The following is a 20,071-nucleotide window of genomic DNA, read 5'->3' as shown; positions in this document are numbered from 1 at the left end:
GTGTTCATGGCGTGGCCATGATTCTGCCTGTTCCACCCTCTGCCCTTCATTCCCTGAGCTGGTCTTCACTGCTTCCCCTACTCTGTAGACTTTCAGGCCTGTTGACTCGTGCCATTGCTGCACTTGACTTAGACACAGGTGTGGGGCTGAAGAGTACCAGGAGCATTACCGCCTGACAGTTAATTTAAGTTTGACCTTAAAAAGCTGAGGCGAATCTCTTATTTTGGGTTCAAAATAAGAGATGAACCCTCTACCTACCTACCACTGCCTTTTTAAGGCTGACACACTTGCGTTATAGCAGGTCATGCTGGCATATAAAAGTCATGCAAGTACATCACTTGTTCTCTTTCACACCTGAAGTGAAATGTCACATCTGGTGTACAAGATGCCAAGTTTGGCAGTCTCGCTTTCTCCTTCAGAGAACCCAGGTTACGACAGTAAACAAAACATTCTCTTTCAGTTGTTCACAAAACACCACCATAGAACGCCTGTAAGGCCTCAGTACACGGTGTGTATGTCCCACATAACACACAGCGCAGGCAGATCCTCACACAGGCCAGTACAGTGGCACAGTTAACGCCGGCGCCCACCAAACACGTATACATGCGGTGGAATAGAGTCCAAGCCAAACTATTGTCAACTGATGAGACAGAGGTAACGTACAGCATGCTCAGGATGTCCATTTTGCAGTGTGGGTACGGCGACGCTGGCCCAACAAGGTCAAACATGACGCAGCATTTGAGGAGCATAAATTCAGGCCAAGCCGTCACCGACTAAAGAGCATGCTCAATATGTCCATGGCAAAGTGTGCATGGCAATGCCGGCCCAATCTGGTGAAGCATGACAGTATCGGAGAAACATAAGCTCAGAGTGAGCTGAAATATACAGAAAAGATGGAGCAAGTTTTCAGAGTGCATGGTAAGGGTTATTATACGGCTCTCTAGAATGTTGAGAGAGCTCCCATTCACTTTGAATGGGCCTCCCCAACGTTCTACCGGTGAATAATATATATCAGGGGTGTCAAACTCATTTTGCTCAGGGGGCTACATGGAGGAAAATCCATTCCCTCGCGGGCCGGACCGGTAAAATCATAGCATAATAATTTAAAAATAACAACAACTTCAGATGTGTTTGTTTGTTTGTTTGTTTTAGTTTGTTTCAAAATAGTGCAAGAACATTCTGGAAATTGTACACAAACACTGTAGGCCTACATCACAAGTAGGCTAAACAAAACAATTCAATAATTTAACAATGCAATTCAATAATTTAAATACATTTTAAATTTCAATAAAACAAACTTATGAAATATGAAATATTACAGTAAATCACACACTATTCACTTTCCTTAAATCTCCACAGAATATATTCATTTTCACAGAACTAGCAGAAGTATCTCAGGGTGCATAAGTATCTCATGCAGCATTTTGCAGTAAGTGCATTCAACCCATAGTGTATTTCACTCCTGAAACCTGGCGTCTTTTAGCTTTCACAAGTGCATCAATATCAGGCTTCACATCCTGTGTGACAGACAATTTCAAGATGTCATTCAAGTGCTTGTGCGTGAGCCTTGAACGCAGCTTTGTTTTGTTGATTGACATCACTGAGAAAACTTGCTCACAAAGATATGTGGTTCCAAACATGCATAACACTTTTGCAGCAAGGGCTGTCAAGTTGGGGTAACCTGGCAAAATACACTGATAAAATGTATCCAAGCCAGCTGAGGCGAATTTGCCCCTCAAATCTGAGTCACACTGCAAGTCTATCACTTCAAGTTGGAGGATGACGGGAGATCAGAGGCATTCACGGTGAATGGGGAGCAGAAAACGTTGAAGTCTTTCTCCAGTTCGCTAAAAATCTGGCCCCAGCCGTGGCGTGACTGGCTGGGGCACCTGTACCGCACGTCGGCGACCCGGGTTCGATTCCCGCCCCGTGGTCCTTTCCGGATCCCACCCCAACGCTCTCTCCCACTCACTTCCTGTCTCTCTCAACTGTCCTATCATTAAAGGCATAAAAGCCCAAAAAATATATTACCGTTGTTCAAACTCCCGCAATAGTCCCGTTATCTTCTCTTTGAACCGTCTCATGTCGGCGGCATGCAGGGCAGCATCACCCCCCGCGAGCTGTCTCTCCCACAAGGACAGCTTCAACTTGAACGCACATATGCTGTCATAATACTGCGTGACAACTTTGTTGCGCCCTTGTAGCATCTTGTTCAAGTTATTAAGGTGCTCTGTAACATCCACCATAAATGCAAGGTCCTGCATCCATTCTCTGGACTGGAATTCTAACACCGGTTTGCCTTTTTTTCCATGAACTGTTCAATTTCCAGCCGTAAATCAAAGAACCTCCTCAGCACAGGACCTCAGCTTAACCATCTTACCTCGGTGTGATATGGCAGTCCATAGTTGTGGTCTTTCTCTCTGAGAAGGCTGTCAAACTGACGGTGATTTAGGCCCCTGGATCGGATGAAGTTAACCGTTCGGACGACTACCTCCATGACGTTGTCCATCTTTAACTCATTGAGTGCCAACAACGTAATATTGCGTTTTTAGCTCCCATGCGTAGAGTGCCAACAACGCAATATTGCGTTTTTCGCTTTTTTTTTTTAAATTACGAAACTAGACACTCTAACTCACCTTATGTGTGATTTTTGGAAGTTTATCATGAAGAGAACTGAAGTAGATGACGATTAAAAACTCATGAAATCCTACAATCCGGAAATGTACGTCTGTCTTAACTCATTGGCTGCCAGCGATTTTCAGTGCAGAGCGCTCCATACTGCCAGACGTTTTACATTATTTTGACTGTTTTTCCAAGATCCACCGAGCGGTGAGCTTTATGACTATGTAAACACCGAAGGTACCAAACGAAAGAGTAGACTCTCTTCTTTCACCAGGAAAAAACGGTTTGTTTCTATCGTTTTCCGTTCTTTAGTAATCGTCAGTAGAACATGGGTTAGTTTTGCTAAAAACACCTGTTTTTGACCAAAACATGGAGAAAACGATCTTTTTGTGAAAATCAACTTTTTAACGTTAGCGATTCAGGAGCATGTCTACCACGATTGCACTGTTATCTCGTCAGTCTCGTCAAGGTTGCTAGGGACTCTGATGGTCGCTAAAGACTCTGAACAGGACGGTAGACTTAGCAAGCTAGCACTAGCAAAGTTGTTGTTAGTCTATATAGCAATATCCAATGGATCATACCGTTCACGTGTTTTCCATCCTTGATGTAAGAAGTAAGTATATTTATTCCCTGCATCGCGTGCAAACTAGATCCACTGTGGTCGATCTTCAGTGTCTTTGCTTGTTGCATGCTGCATGCTGTCTCTGCATGTGCACTGTAGGCAGATACTAATCATCCAAATGGCACTGCTGTCATCTAGCGGTTGGGATCGCTAGTACAGTCTGTTTACAAGCCTGAAACTCTGCCAGATCGTTCCCAAGCCCACCCAGGAGCCCTCCCCATTGAAAAAGGCAATTGACGTCTATAGACGTCAATGGCAGTCAACGTATGTGTCTAAATTGACGTTTAAAGACGTAAATGGCAATGAATGAGTTAAGTGGCTTATATCTCCGTTTCTAGAGGAACAACGGGGATTTTGATGAAAACTAGCCACTGTTTAGATTGCGATTGCTCAGGAATGGAGACACGTAGAGATAAACGGTTTTCACCCACTGAGAGCTCAGAGTCTTACCTTTCAAATGAGCCATAGTATATGTCCATAACTATAACATAGAATACGCTGTGGCTCTACAAAAATAGTCAACAACGATCTAGCTTGCCGGCACTCTGGGACATAGCTTCCAAAAACAATGCAGCATTCAATGAGTTAATGCCTTGCAACACAATGCCTCCTGATGCAGGATACAGTGAAAAGTCCAGAAATCACGTCCTCCATTTGCCGTCTGAACTTTTTCTCTGAATCTTGTCACGACACCCGTTTTTCTCCCGATCATTGATGGCGCACCATCTGTAGCCATGCTGACAGCGCGGGACCAGTCCACTCCGACCCTGTCCAGCGCTCCTACGAGGGTGGTGAAAATATCACCTGCTGTTGTGGTATCAGTCATTGGCACCAACTCCAAGAACTCCTCGGCAGGGTGGGAATTATACCAAGGCCATGCGGCCATGGCCGCCTTTGCCCTACACTTTGGCCTTGATGCCCCGTGAAAAAAAACCCATTGTACGGCCACAGTGGCCTTTATGCCCCTGACTTAGGGTTGCCAACCATTCAGTATAATACGGAATCGTCCCGTATTTGACACATAAAAGTCTTGTTCCGTATTGAACTGATACGGAACGCTCTTTGCTCTTTGAGTGAAATTAGGTCCGTTCTTCACCTGATAATTTGCTGCGCAATTGATCACGCAATAGCGGACCGACAGAAAAAGAAAGCAAACGTTACTGCAATCAGGAGGAAATGCTAGCTAATTCGATGTGATTAAACATAGAGCCATACGATTCATTGAATGCATGTGTGTGCGCGTTTGCGTGACAGAAACTGAAACTACATGATAAACGTTAGTGTCAAAGCTCTGCTTCAACCTGTCGGAAGGCTATTTAATTATTTAACAATAGAGCAACGTGGATTCCCGCAACTTCCATACAAACAGGGCAAACATTGTTTAGCATTGACAATTGTTTACCGGTAGTCAAATATGAATATAACATGGTCAGTGAATATAACATGGTCAGAAGATTGTAGCCTTAGTCTTACCATAGACAAACGTTGGTATTGTGTTTTCTTACATTCAGGCATTCAAATGAAATTTCATTATAAACCATATCAAAATAAGGACCTTCAGGGCGAAACAAGACCCCTCCGCTTCGCGTCGGGGTCCGGTTCGCCCTGTCGGTCCTTATTTTCCCGATAATGACCAGCGTTCTATACATTATCCCTTACATAATGTATTGAATGCTGGTCATTATTGGGAAAGTAAGTACGGACAGGGCAAACCAAATTCAAAATTGTTATTCAGGAAATCTTTTTTGGTTTTGAACCGCACTTGCTTCCTTGCTCCCCAGTTAGATATCTTAGAAGGCAGCAGTTTTTCCCGTTTCGAACAGAGCCAGAGTTTGCTTCGTAATCGTAGCTATCTAGCTCCTAGCCAAGGCAGAGCACACTTTGCTGATGACCATCGGCAATGGGCATGAAGCCTCCCCATGCCCTGTGCTTTATCAACGCCATTGTGGCAGCCAGTGTTGCTTTCGTCAACGAAAATTATGACTAAATATCGTCGTCAACGAACTTTTTTCACGTGACTATAACGAGACGAGATGCAACGTAAATGCTGGCCATGTGACGATGACTATAATTAAATTTATAAGGCAATATCGTTGACGAATAAAAACGAGACTAAATGTGGTTTCCAAAATAAAAACCATGCTAACATCTCTCTTCATTTTCGAAGACCAGAAGGACAGGAATGTTATAACATTATTTTGTGTCGTTTAGTCATGTTATTATTTTGCAGTATTTCTGTTTCCTGCGTCTCACTTCAGGGGCGCATCAGGTTGCATGGTCTGATTATCACACCAGAGAACCAGCGTTTCTCGCGTGGGCCTGTTGGTCATATCCGATGCTTCTGTCACTCATCTGATAATATTTGATCATGTAGCAAAGGAGCGGTAGATGTATAGCCTATCGTTATCGCTAATAGAAGCTAAGAAATATAGGCTACGTTCAGTCCGTTAGATTGGCAACTCTCTCAGTTCAACTTTGCACTAGGCTACTTATCTCACCTCCGTATGTAGATCTAATTCAGATGAAAATATTAACAGGCAACTGCAGATTTGATTTGTGTGTAGCCTAAGCTTCTGTCCAGCTGATGCTGGCGCTGTCATATAGCCTGGCCCTACAATAATAACATTATTCCACCGATCAGCAACGAAGTTCTAATCATAGACACATTTTTAATGGAACCTTGGCTTAGTAGGCTATCTAATGTTGTGTGGGAATTGCAAGAAAAATATTCCTTACCAACCACACAAGTGCACGTGTGTCGTTTTTTTAAACGGTAGAAAAACTGAATCAAAGACGGTGCTGTTCATCAACAAAATCAGCATGGAGTTAAAACGTAATTTAAAGTCCCACGCATTTAAAGGGGCAGCGACCACTCAAGGCATAGGCATGTAGCCTACCAAAACTGAGTGATGAACGTGAAATGCGTTTTATAGGCTACAAAACACTGCATTAAAGGGATATTCCGCCATTTTTGGAAATACGCTCATTTTCCACCTCCCCTCGAGCAAAACAATCGATATTTACCTTGTTCCCGTTCATCCAGCCATTCTGTGAGTCTGGCGATACAACTTTTAGCTTCAGCCTAGCATAGATCATTGAATCGGATTAGACCATTAGCTTCTCGCCTGCTAGCTTCATGTTTAAAAGTGACTAAGATTTCTGGTAATTTGAAAAATGAAACCTGCCGTTTTTCTAGGCTGATTTGACATGGAACTACACTCTCATCTGGCGTAATAATCAAGGCAACTTGCAGCTACTGGCACTACTACTGCTTGTTGTCTATGGGGACTATTTTCAGATGCTGCGTAAGATATCACTGCGCCTATGGTACATTTGCAAGTTGCCTTGATTATTACGCCAGATGAGAGTGTAGTTCCATAATAAATCAGCCTAGAAAAACGGCAGGTTTCATTTTCAGTTGGTCTTATTGCACTTTCTAACTTGAGAGGAGACACGTTTTAAATGGGAAAATTACCAGAAATCTTAGTCACTTTTAAACATGAAGCTAGCAGGCGAGAAGCTAGTGGTCTAATCCAATTCAATGATCTATGCTAAGCTGAAGCTAAAAGTTGTATCGCCAGACTCACAGAATGGCTGGATGAACGGGAACAAGGTAAATATCGATTGTTTTGCTCGAGGGGAGGTGGAAAATGAGCGTATTTCCAAAAATGGCGGAATATCCCTTTAAGATGACAACTGTGTGTAACCACGCTTAGGCTACCTAGTTAATGGTGAAATAGCATCCACATTTACAGCATTCAATAACCTAAGGACAACTTGATCTTAAGTTAAATTGTTCTCAGAAAAGGAACAGCAGGTCTACAGAATATTCAAAATAGTCCTTTCATGGTGACAGGGGGAGACCAAACTCTGTGTAACAAACCTGATTCCACTGTCAATGTTCAGTGCCTATGTAACCTGTAATATTTGTAATTTTTTAATCCATGAAAATTAACCAAAATGTATCATTTCCTATTAAAGGGGTAGTTCAGAATTTTGGACATAGGACCTCATTGCCAGGTTAGCCAGTGTGATATTTATCAGTGGAGACCGTTATCTGCACATTTCATCCAGTCCTATAGTTTCAGAGTTCGCTGGTGCTATAGTGCCTGCCACTAAAAACAGTCTTACCCAGTCTATGGAGGAACAACCCCTTAAAATAGAATTGCATTAATAAAAAGATGCTAAAATCCAATTTTCATTGACTAAAACAAGACTATAATTAGTTTCCGTCAACTAAAACTAGACGAAAATAAGACTAAAATGTTCATACTTTTAGTCGACTAAAACTTGACTAGACTAAGAGTATGAACGTGACTAAAACTGATAAAAACTAAAATGACAGCTTGACACAAAGACTAGACTAAAACTAAAACCAAAACAGGCCGCCAAAAACAACACTAGTGGCAGCTGCACGAGCTGACAGGTCTGTGAGAGAGATACCATTAGAAAACACAGCTGCAACAAAGAGTATAAAACACACTAAATTGTTGAATAAATAAAGGTTGGAATGTTGTAAGACAGCTCACTCTTGGGCGGATTGCTCCCTGATCTTTGGAGCTCTAAGTGTCCAAGTGATGAGGGGTTAATGCAGTTGCTGAAAGGTGAAAGAGAACGAGTGACACACTTGCGGGCATTTTATATGCCAGCTTGACACACTGTGACGTAAGCATCCATAAAAAAAGTCAGTGGTTGGAAAAGGATTAAGGTAGGTACTGTAGATGCGCCAAAGGCAATTTATCCCATAGGCTGGTGTTTTGTGAATGACTGAAAGAGAACCTTTGATTCCTCCTCAGTGGACTTCCAGGAGAGCCTTAGTTTGCAGGTGCTAATGTAAAGAGAAATTGTGGTCCAATTCCTCCGTTGACCTAACCATCTCCTTGATAACAGAATTGAAGGCATAGTGTGGAACATATTGTTGTTCAATGTGGTGTTAGTTTTGAAGAAAAATATTTTTAATAAATTTCCATTAGCATCATGACAGAAGTCTGACGTACGCCAGAATTAGAATTACAGAATTTATAAGAAAACTATCAAATGCAAGGTTTTGTACAATTGTCTGTTCTTGTGGTCAACACAGATTCTAGAGGAGTTTTATAATATTTTTGGGCCAGAACTCAAAGCAGTTACTGGTGACCCAAAACGCATTGATGATGTGCTACGCTGGGTGGACAGCTTGGTGGTGCCCATTGAAGAGCTTAACTTCGATCCTTTCAATATTCGTAAGATGGGCAGCTGGAAAATGGTTATGCAGGACTTTAAAACTAAAGTTCAGGTAGGTGAAGATGGTAAATTTGAAAGCTGTTTTGCTGTTAACTTTTCACTGTTATGATTCTAAACCTTCTGTTTATCAAGGCTATTGAGGGAGAGGCCATTAATTTCATTGATCAGTCCTTTAAGACTTTGAGATCAGCCGAAGCAGCCTTTGACATGCTGCTGAAATTCAAACACATCCGCTCCAGAGAAGCAATTAACAACCAAATGATGCAGAAATTTAATGACATTCTTGCACAGTACTGCAAAGAGGTATGTGGGATTGTATAGGATATATTTTTTGTATTAATTGTGGTATCATTGTATTTAATACGAAGTATACGTTTCTCATTTAATTAAATGTTTAACTGTTTTAAATGTTTAACTGGTGTATTGTCCAGAACATGTCCCCAGGAATGTAGCGCTGTAGCTGCCTGGCTGCTTTAGCTGTTAGCTGCAACAACTTGAGCTAGGTAAAGCCGATTGTTTTCGTTTATCTTTCGTACCGACAGTATTTGGTGAGAAATTGAGAAATGAAGATCTACGTGAATGAAGGACGATGCCTCATAGCTAGTTTACCTTTTTTGTTCATTCGAGAATTTTTGACGTGGGGGTCAGGGAAGCCATTGTAGCCTGGAGTGTGTTCAGATCCAGCTCTGATGAGAACATTGTTTACAGAAGCAGTAGTGGGGTTTATTGGCTCACATTTTTCCCAAAATCACCATCAGGACACAACCAAACCAAAAGCCATGGGTAGATCAGTCCTTCCGTGATGCCCTGACGCACTCCTGCATACAACTCAGGGCTTTATATCAGGGAACATGGAGGAATACAGTTGCTGCATACAGTCTACCGGGGATGGTGAAAAAAAGCAAATGACAGTACGGTGCAAAGATCCAGTCCCAGTTTGAACAGTCTAATCCCAGATGCTTGTGGCAAAGGCTAAGGGCAATGTCGGACCACAAAGCACTCATTTCTACCATTGCGAGTGCTACACATTGCTGGCAGGGCGTATGAGCAGCGGGCAAAATGAAACAATATAAAAATGTCCTAGCTAAAAAAGCTGATTGGTCTGTCATGTTTCGCAGGTAGACATCATCAATGACATATTCTTGAAGCACAAGGATAACCCTCCTCTTAATAAGAATCAGCCACCTGTTGCAGGTGCCATCTACTGGGAACGCTCTCTGTTTCACAGAATCAAACACACGATAATACGCTTCTTGGAAGTGGAAGAGATGCTGGAGAGTGAGCAAGGCAAAATGGTAGGTTCTTCCTAGTTATGGGGAAGATTAATGATCATGATGATGTTATGAACGAACATATTTACTGTGTGACTGTCAGTTGATTTCTTACACATGTTCCATGTTTCACATTCTTAAGAATGAATTAATTCATCATTTCCTTAACATGTGTAACATTTTGTTTTGTTAACAGATACAAAGTAGTTACACAATTTGAGGTTGGGAAATAGGCTATGTGCACGAAAGGCTCTGTGCACTTGTTTGTTTCTTGTGGAGCCAGGTGTGTTTTAACCTGCCACTATTGTTAACGCAATTAGTGTCTACATGGACCCGGTTGGGTGTTGCACTAAAGAATCAGCATGTTACGACAAAGAAGGATTTATGTGTGTGTTGAAATTGTTATTACTGGCAAACAAGATTTTCAGTTTGTTGGAATGAAGATGTAAGGAGCAGAATATAACAGAAAAGCCTGTTGTAACAAAGTTAATAAATGAGCACACAGGAAGAGCCTTTCGTGCACCTAGTCTACTCAGTCTGAACTTGTTCCATTGAGAAACCACTATGCCCGAATGAAATCTGGGTGAGTGGGCACACCAATCAAATTGTCTGGACGGGCTTTTTGCAATGATTGACAAATGAGCAGTGGTGTAATTCACGTCACCTGACAGAACTGTTCCTTTTTTTACTCCTAGCACTGGTGCTACAGAGGTTCATAGTTTTGACAATTTCGTTGATCTGATTTTTTTTAGGTCTATCCAATTGTGTGCAGAGGCATTTTTACCCTGTTTTGTTTTAAACATTCCCCATGATCATGTTCCAGTGCTGAATAGAATTGAGTTTGGCTCAGAGATGGGGACTTGAGTCTGAGACTCAGACTCGAGACGCACTTAAAGGCTGGCTTACATTGTACGATTTTGGTCTGTTTTAGCAGTCGGCGACGAAATTTCCAAAATCGGAAAGTTGTACTGGAATTGCGGCGTGCTCCCGTCAATTAAATCGTTTAGTGTAAGGTGCCAATCTTAACGGTTTTAAGTCTGTCGGAGTCAGTCTTTTTCTAGTTTTGCCGTTACGACAATATCAAACATGTTTGATATTATCGGAAGTCTTTTCAGTCGTGGCTCATGCAAATAGTGACGTGAACATTAAAAACCAATAGTGACCTTGCTCCAGCACCAAACAGGAAGGGGCAACATAGGCGACAGCTGTAGCCTATGATGATTTTGTTATTTCATTTCTTATAAATTATTATTCTAATTATTCTATGTGACATCGTTTGAGTTGAATAGTATTTAAATCCAAATTTTATGATTTTGGGAACACTGGCTGCAGTAGCAGCAGAACTGGTAGCACCTTCCATCCTCCAAACTCGCTTGACTTAGACTTGCATGAGACTTGACTTAGACTTGCATGCAATGACTTGTCGAGTCATTGCATGCAAGTCTGAGTCAAGTCTCAAGTCATGAGTAGCAAGTCCAAGTCAAGTCAGGTCTTTTCTCACTGTTGATCAAGCAAGTCACAAGTCCTCAATCTGGCGATTTAAGTCTGACTCGAGTCAAGTCACTAGACTCGAGTCCTCCATATCTGGCAGATAGGGACACTGGGGGCAGGAGGAAATATTACTGTTTTCGATAAAACTGGTCAGCCAAGCAAAACAGCCATTTCTAAGCAATTTTATGAATATGAAAATGTTGCATAGGGTCTCTTTAAAGGGATATTCCGCCATTTTTGGAAATACGCTCATTTTCCACCTCCCCTCGAGCAAAACAATCGATATTTACCTTGTTCCCGTTCATCCAGCCATTCTGTGAGTCTGGCGATACAACTTTTAGCTTCAGCCGAGCATAGATCATTGAATCGGATTAGACCATTAGCTTCTTGCCTGCTAGCTTCATGTTTAAAAGTGACTAAGATTTCTGGTAATTTTCCCATTTAAAACGTGTCTCCTCTCAAGTTAGAAAGTGCAATAAGACCAACTGAAAATGAAACCTGCCGTTTTTCTATGCTGATTTGACATGGAACTACATTCTCATCTGGCGTAATAATCAAGGCAACTTGCAAACTACTGGCACTACTACTGCTTGTTGTCTATGGGGACTATTTTCAGATGCTGCGTACGATATCACTGCGCCTATGGTACGTTTGCAAGTTGCCTTGATTATTACGCCAGATGAGAGTGTAGTTCCATGTCAAATCAGCCTAAAAAACGCTAGGTTTCATTTTCAGTTGGTCTTATTGCACTTTCTAACTTGAGAGGAGACATGTTTTAAATGGGAAAATTACCAGAAATCTTAGTCACTTTTAAACATGAAGCTAGCAGGCGAGAAGCTAATGGTCTAATCTGATTCAATGATCTATGCTAGGCTGAAGCTAAAAGTTGTATCGCCAGACTCACAGAATGGCTGGATGAACGTGAATAAGGTAAATATCGATTGTTTTGCTTGAGGGGAGGTGGAAAATGAGCGTATTTCCAAAAATGGCGGAATATCCCTTTAAGGCCGGGACACACCAACCCGATAATTGGCCGTTGGATGTCGCCGGGGGCGGTCGGGGACTCAAGTCTGTTTGGTGTGTCCCGTGCCGTTGCCAGTCGGCGTCGGGGTTAGTTTTGGCCGACTTAAAATATAGAGTTGGCCTCAATGACCAATCTGATTGGTGGAGTCCTACCCTTCGAAACATCTCAGACCATTGCTAGGTAGCAAAGGACTTTGTTTAAACTAATCATTAGCCCTAAATTCAACAATGTAAGTTATGAACCCATTTTGATAAACTGTCCTGACATATTTTTGCTAGAACTATTAGACTACCACACCATTGCTGAACGTGTGTTATTTCAGGGTAGTGTGCAACAATGTACAAGTTTCACCTAAGTCCTACCTAGCTAGCGAACATGAGTAGCAGTTCCCCTGCACTTTTCGCTTACTGTGCTACTGTTAGCTAGCTAGCTATCTAGGTTAACAGGCGAAGAAGTTATTTATTCCGTATAATTATATTTATGTTTTCTTGTTGCTTAATCAGAGAAGTCCGAAAACTAGTGGCATTTCGTTCGGCGAATCCTGCTTGATAACTACTCGACTGACTCTGAAGCCTGCAGTTATGGGTAATGAATCACACCTTTGCACGCGCAGAATGTACAATCGGCATCGGCGTTGCTTCGGTGTGTTCAGAGGCACTTTTTTGACCGACCAGGGGAGACGGGAGTCCGACGGCTGTCCCGCTGATGGTCGGCCGCGGGGTGTTGTGTTGCGGCCTTTAGAATAATCCTAATTTCTGAAGTGAAGTCTAGTTTACTCTTGTTATTTCAGCATCATCTTTAGACAATTTTGTTAGTTCATTATAAAAGGCCTCTTGATCTTGATCTTGATCTTTTTATTTTTTACATTTTGTATTCTATTTGTTTTTGCAAAACGTTTGTTTTGAAATTGGACTATTCCATTTCCACTTGTTCAGGTGAAAGCCAAATATCTGGAAGTTGGAATGTGTATGAGGGACTATGAAGTCAAGAAGTACGAACGCTGGCGAGAGGAAACTGAGCTAAGCCTACCACTATTAATGAAACGAACATTGCTGACTGTGATCAATTGTGCAGAAGTCATCACCATAGATACAGACATTGTAAGTTAAAATCAATCATACAGTAATCATATTTTTTATTCACATGTGATGATCATAGCATTTAAAATGACATTTGTTTTGTATAGGTTGCCCCTGCATCTGAGCGGGATTTGGAAAGGGGAATACGTTATGTGGTGAACTTTGCTCCAGAATTGAAAGAAATCATCTCTGAGACAAAGTATATGGAACAGTTGGGTTACTCTGTCCCTGAGTTGGCCCGCAATGTTTCCCTCCAGGAAGACAAGTTCCTCAGGTATTACTGCAATGTTTTTAGTACAGCGGCCAAGGCCAGATTTTTACCCGGATCGTTCAGTTTTTGCAAAAAGCATGAAATTTAGTACAGTTATAGTCCTACCCCAGTGATCATACATTTAAATGGAACCCAACACATAGCGCCCCGTAATGGCCATTATCTTGACTTCAAATATGGCCACCAAAATATGTAATTTTTCTACATTTATACATCTATAATCTCTTTTCAGCATTATGATGCATAATTACATAATTAATATAGGCTATGTCCGAAACGGAACGCAGCTGCCTACTGCCACGCTGCCTTCACTGCCTAGCGAGTGAGTTGCCGTAGAAGGCACCAAGGTAGCGGATAAAAACTCTGTTTCGGACAGCCTAGCAAGATATCAACATAGAACGCCGTTGCTATGTTACCGACAGCTGTGCTTTAGGTGCGTTAGCGTAAATCGCTATTAGCATGCTAGTCATTTCAAATTAATTGCCACTGATGTGTAATTACCGGACAATTTCTGGAAATGCTTTAAAAACATGACCAGCCAACGCGGTTCACTTGTTAAGACCCTAGGGATGGAGTTGTGGAGGAGAGGAGTCGAAATTTGAAGTATAAACATGCTTTAGACGTGTAAACAGACCTATCGTGATTTTACCGTTCACTGACATCATAGTTAAATAGAACTTTTGGACGTTGAAGGCAGCATGAAGGATACATCTAGCTGCCTTCAAAACTGGGCAAAACGAAGGTATCTTAGAAGGCAGCGTTTTTGTTTCGGACGTGACACGATGCCTCGCTCCCCTGTAAGATATCTTAGAAGGCAGCATTTTAGCCCGTTTCGGACACAGCCATAGTATATGACATTAAAATGGCATGCATGTTGAATTTTAAGGAAGTTATAAGCCATAGGGAGGGAAAGTGAAAACCAGCGCCCCCAAGCGGTTGCGTTCCTATCGAAGAGCAGCTCAAATGTTAAGTCCCATAGAAGGACTTTTCAAATAAATACTACGTAGCTATACCAGCGATCTTATCCAGCAAAAATACTTTTCAGTCTGCAAGCTGTAATAATCTACTACCGTATTTTCCGGAGTATAAGTCGCACCAGTCAAAAAATGCCTCATGAAGAGGAAAATGCCATATATAAGTCGCACCTGACTATAAGTCGCATTTATTTAGAAATGTATTCACAAAATCCAAGACCAAGAACAGACAGAGGCTGTAACTAGACACAGAGGCCAAAAAGATTAATATTAATGATGAGAAGGCGTGAATGGCCGCCCATCTGTAGCTGTAGACAGCTGTAGACAGTAATGTTTACTCTTTTATTTTGGAATTATTCAAAAACATGTTAAATTTCATATATTAGTCACACCTGACTATATAAGTCACAGGGCCAGCCAAACTATGAAAAAAAGTGCGACTTATAGTCCGGAAAATACGGGTAACTGTGAAAATATCAGATCTATTTTGCTTATTTAAAAAAAACTTAATTGCTCTTTTCATTTCATAAACAGACTACAACTACAAGTGACATGTCTTTACCCTTCAACGTTACTCTAGCATGGTTTGTTTATTAGCCTGTTAGCTAGTTAGTTATATATAATATAATTCTTTATTCCAAACTCAGGGGGATCCATATCACAGTAAAAAACACACAGGGTAAAAATACACACATACAAAGAGACCTCACTGTTCAGTGTCTTACATACAGACAAGTCCGCCAATGGTTCCACAGTCTGGAAAAGAATCTGGCAGAACTGCGTACCGGGTTAGCCAACACAGAGATTATATCATTTTGTGACACAGATACTCTACACATACATCTATACATCAGATTTCGTAAAACTGCAGAGCATGTTGTCAACACTGACAAACAAATGGCTTGCACTGGCGCTTCTTGGAGCTCCCAGCAACAGCCTCATGTTGTCATTATGCACTATGAGTTTTTTCATACAAAATCGGATATGAGCACAAAATCGGAATTGAGCATATCCGATCTGCAGTCTAAACGCAGCCTAAGTAATCAACTGGTGAAGTTTCATAGTGATATCTGCTTGTTAATTTTTTTTACCCTATTCACCTGGGTCCGTATTACAGAAACCTCCCAACTTGAAAATCCTATCTTAACTGTCTGATAACCATGGTAACAGGAGTTAGGATCTTAGTTAAGAAAAATGCGATTACAGAACAACCGTTCCTAAGCATCCTAACCTCAAAAAATCTTTCCTAACTTTAGGATAACCCTTGTGTTGTCTTAACTGTCGCCAGCTGTCACTTTGGCTATGTGTAATTTGGCTTGCTTTGGCTTATTAGTAACATAACTCTTGCTATGGCAGGTATTTTATTACAACGACGGAATCGTGGTCACAGAAGCCTATTTGCTGGCTGACCCAAACGATGTATTAGGTTTGATGATAAAAACACGAATAAGCCCAACCTATACAAAACCCCGGTAGTTCAAACAAAGCGGGACGTTGTTTTGCATCCATATCAATGTGGCAGATGACCATAGACTGTAAAAAGCAGATGACGGACGAGATTTGAGGACTTGTAGCAGCAGGCAAAAGTTACTACGCGAGATAACGTTGCTAGATGCTACGTAACGGACATTAAAAGTCGATCGTCGATGTTAGATTGCTTATTTAGGATTTCCTAACAGAAATAAGATAGGATTCCTAAGTTTAGTTAAGATTTGCTTCTGTAATACCAAATTGAGGGAAATCCTATCTTGTCTTCATCCTATCTTAACTTTTGAGTTAAGATAGGAAGTTTCTGTAATTACGCCCCCTGTAGTATATCCGCCTTATATTCAACACATTGGACAAGAAAGGCTTAATATACGAAATTGCCCGAGCGCGTCTACAGCCCGATATTATTGAAATCTGCGCACGCACATATCTTTTGCCTTTAGTCAAGAATGAGTCATGTATGCGTCTTTTAACATAATTTATTTATAACTAGGCTATAGGCCACTAAGGAAGCTTTAAAGAAATGAAAAAAAAAAACCTCTCCACACAACCACCAATACGAAAAAAAAATGGGCCTTTGTTAACAAATCAAATTAAGATGAATTCTAAATTAAGATGTTATTTGGCAAATATTAAGATATGACCAGGCTAATATTATGATAAAGACTCCGCAGAGTTTGCTTCGCCACTTCTCTCCATAGTCCGGGAGCCAAATGCCATAATTTAGGTGAACCTGGCTTTGTCGGTTAAAGTTTTTTTTTTTGCAGAATCTAGTAGACTAGGGGTACCTCTTTAAGATTTAAGAGGGTGCCCGGTGATATCCCTTGGGCAATTTAATATATTAAGCCTTTCTTGTCCAATGTGTTGACTATAAGGCGGATATACTACAGGTGAATAGGGTAAAAAAATTAACAAGCAGATATCACTATGAAACTTCACCAGTTGATTACTTAGATCAATATGAAAAATAAATGTATTACAAGTTTTCTGAAATGTAATGTTTGAATATGCAAATTAGGTATGATGTAATTAAATATGCGCTGATTTGCATAAACGTAAAAAGATCAAATCTGAACATTGGACAAAGCCAGCTTAATTTTTTTTCTTTTCATTTTGTTGACATAAGAGATGAAAAGTATTTTAGAGAGGGAATTATGGATATCTCATTTAGTTATTCAGTAAATCAGAAAATACTATACCAGCCTTTAAAAAATCCATTTTCGCCATATTTTTTGGAATAAAATGTCATGTAAATCAGGCTAAGAATCATATATCAACAAACCCCTCTGCAAAATCCATCTAAACATGGTTAGGTATAAGACTGAAAAGTTTGGTGTATGTAGATGCTTGTGAAGTGGAGATTTTGTTCTCCGAGTGAGAGAGGAAACTCATCCATATCCGCCTTATATTCAACACATTGGACAAGAAAGGCTTAATATACAAAATTGCCCAAGGGATATCAACGGGCACCCTCTTAAATCTTAAAGAGGTACACCTACTCTACTAGATTCAGCAAAAAAAAAAACTTTAACCAACAAAACCAGGTCCTGGGTTGGTTGCAACCTGACCCCATGGCTTAGTGACTGGTCTGATCTGCCAAAAGCTCACGAGAACCTTAAAGGAACACTTCACTTTTGTCGGTTAAAGTTTTTTTTTTTGCTGAATCTAGTAGAGTAGGTGTACCTCTTTAAGATTTAAGAGGGTGCCCGGTGATATCCCTTGGGCAATTTCGTATATTAAGCCTTTCTTGTCCAATGTGTTGAATAGAAGGCGGATATGGATGAGTTTCCTCTCTCACTCGGAGAACAAAATCTCCACTTCACAAGCATCTACATACACCAAACTTTTCAGTCTTATACCTAACCATGTTTAGAAGGTTTTTGCAGAGGGGTTTGTTGATATATTATTCTTAGCCTGATTTACATGACATTTTATTCCAAAAAACATGGCGAAAATGGATTTTTTAAAGGCTAGTATTTTCTGATTTACTGAATAACTAAATGAGATATCCATAATTCCCTCTCTAAAATACTTTTCATCTCTTATGTCAACAAAATGAAAAGAAAAAAATTGAAACTGGCTTTATCCAGTGTCTTTTTTACGTTTATGCAAATCAGCGCATATTTAATTACATCATACCTAATTTGCATATTCAAACATTAAATTTCAGAAAACTTGTAATACATTTATTTTTCATATTGATCTAAGTAATCAACTGGTGAAGTTTCATAGTGATATCTGCTTGTTAATTTTTTTACCCTATTCACCTGTAGTATATCCGCCTTATAGTCAACACATTGGACAAGAAAGGCTTAATATACGAAATTGCCCAAGGGATATCACCGGGCACCCTCTTAAATCTTAAAGAGGTACCCCTAGTCTACTAGATTCTGCAAAAAAAAAAACTTTAACCGACAAAGCCAGGTCTGACCCCATGGCTCCCTGACTACCACTTCTCTCCACAATCCAGCCTCAACACGACGGTGAACAGCAGCTGAAATAATCAAATAACAATGCCAACATTAGGCTATAGGCTACTCTGCCTCTCTATACTCTACCTTATGCATCTAAGACTCAATCATATTTAGTTATGATTTGAAAACCTTTACTCACTTGATTAGGCTAGATGTTTTTGTGGAGGAAAATCCATTTTCGAATCTTTCTTGCACTCAAAACGTAGAGTAAAGTCATTTGTAGTATCAGAAAGTTCAAATAGTCCAGTGTAGGGAATAAATTGTCCATTAGTAATTCATTAGTAATTTCAGAAAGTAATGGGTCGCTAGAAAGCGTGGGCCAGGGATCCGGGCAGGGAACCACAGCCGGCGATGGTAGGGCAGTCATAGGGATGACAATGGCAATGGTAGGGCAGTCAGAGGGATGAGACTTCAGGTGTGATAGTATACCTGAAGATAGTATTACTATAAGTCATGATGGTTGGTATTAATAAGCATATCAATGGTGATTATATAATTATTATACTATATAGAGGGAAAAGGCAGGGGGGGAGAGGGAAGTAGAGGGAGTTGAATGGCAGGACAGGGAGAGAAGGAAAGAGGGAGAGTTGAGAGAGACAGAGGGAGAGGGGAGAAGAGGAGTTGAACGGCATGACACATGAGAAGTCCATGACAGCGCTATGCTAAAGCAGAATAACTACCACATGGTGGAGGGTAGTCAGCACCAGCACAGGTGTGATCAGTAGCCACCATGGGACGATGACTGGGGCACCAGTCACACAAGCCCACAGCAGAGGTGGTCTGTTCCAAATGCCAGATGTATGCCTGATGTGACAGCTTTGAGGTACCATGCAGGTCTGGCCTGCTGAACTGCCTGCTTGGCCCCCTAATTGCTGCTTGCAGCTATGTTTATTGTGGTTGTTGTTATTATTATTATTATTATTATTATTATTAGTAGTAGTAGTTGTAATATATGTGCATGTGGGACACCTAACCTTTTCTCAGCAAATTTGATCTGTATATATTTTTCAGGTATATGGATGGCTTGAAGAGCCTAGTGAACCGCTATCATTCACTGATGGATTGTCTGAATGATGCAGAGTTTTATCTACTATCAGAACAAATCCATGAGCTCCGAAGGGTAATGCGTGCTGGATTCAAACGGTTGAATTGGAATGCCCTGGGTAGTTACATTTTAGTTTGACCATAATATCTTATTCTCGCTATGCTTGATCTTTTAACGAGTACTGTTAGTTCGTAAAAAAAACCCAAAACAATTAGTTCTATCTAACTTGAGTTACTATATCCAACAACTAGAGCTGGCAGGTAGACAGTGCTGCATTGGGGGCATGAACATTGGTGCTCATGGACATGCCCCCAGAGTGGACCACTGTAGCTGCAGTAACTTGAGCTAGGTAGAACCGGTTGTTTTATTTTTGTACCTACAGTACTCTGTGAACTCGAAATATCAACAGAACTCTCCTTAAAGTTCGTGAAAGGCCATTGCTTGTCATTGCTCATAGTCATGTCCTCTTGTATTGTTTATGTTTCAT

At 40.8% G+C, this 20,071-nt stretch overlaps 1 protein-coding gene across 1 annotated transcript in view; it reads left to right on the top strand.

The window, feature by feature from the left end:
• Window positions 1–20,071, top strand: part of dnah10 (dynein axonemal heavy chain 10) — a 337,572-nt gene that overhangs the window by 45,136 nt on the left and 272,365 nt on the right. Inside the window, exons 10-15 of the mRNA XM_062544195.1 lie at window positions 8,325–8,519; window positions 8,600–8,770; window positions 9,586–9,762; window positions 13,189–13,329; window positions 13,440–13,606; window positions 19,551–19,702. Of these exons, the coding sequence (XP_062400179.1) occupies window positions 8,325–8,519; window positions 8,600–8,770; window positions 9,586–9,762; window positions 13,189–13,329; window positions 13,440–13,606; window positions 19,551–19,702 (1,003 nt within the window). The remainder of the gene's footprint in view (window positions 1–8,324; window positions 8,520–8,599; window positions 8,771–9,585; window positions 9,763–13,188; window positions 13,330–13,439; window positions 13,607–19,550; window positions 19,703–20,071) is intronic.

This window comes from Sardina pilchardus, chromosome 8 (assembly GCF_963854185.1).
Source record: "Sardina pilchardus chromosome 8, fSarPil1.1, whole genome shotgun sequence".
Lineage (NCBI taxonomy): Eukaryota > Metazoa > Chordata > Actinopteri > Clupeiformes > Clupeidae > Sardina > Sardina pilchardus.
This window is presented reverse-complemented; position numbering and strand designations above follow the sequence as displayed.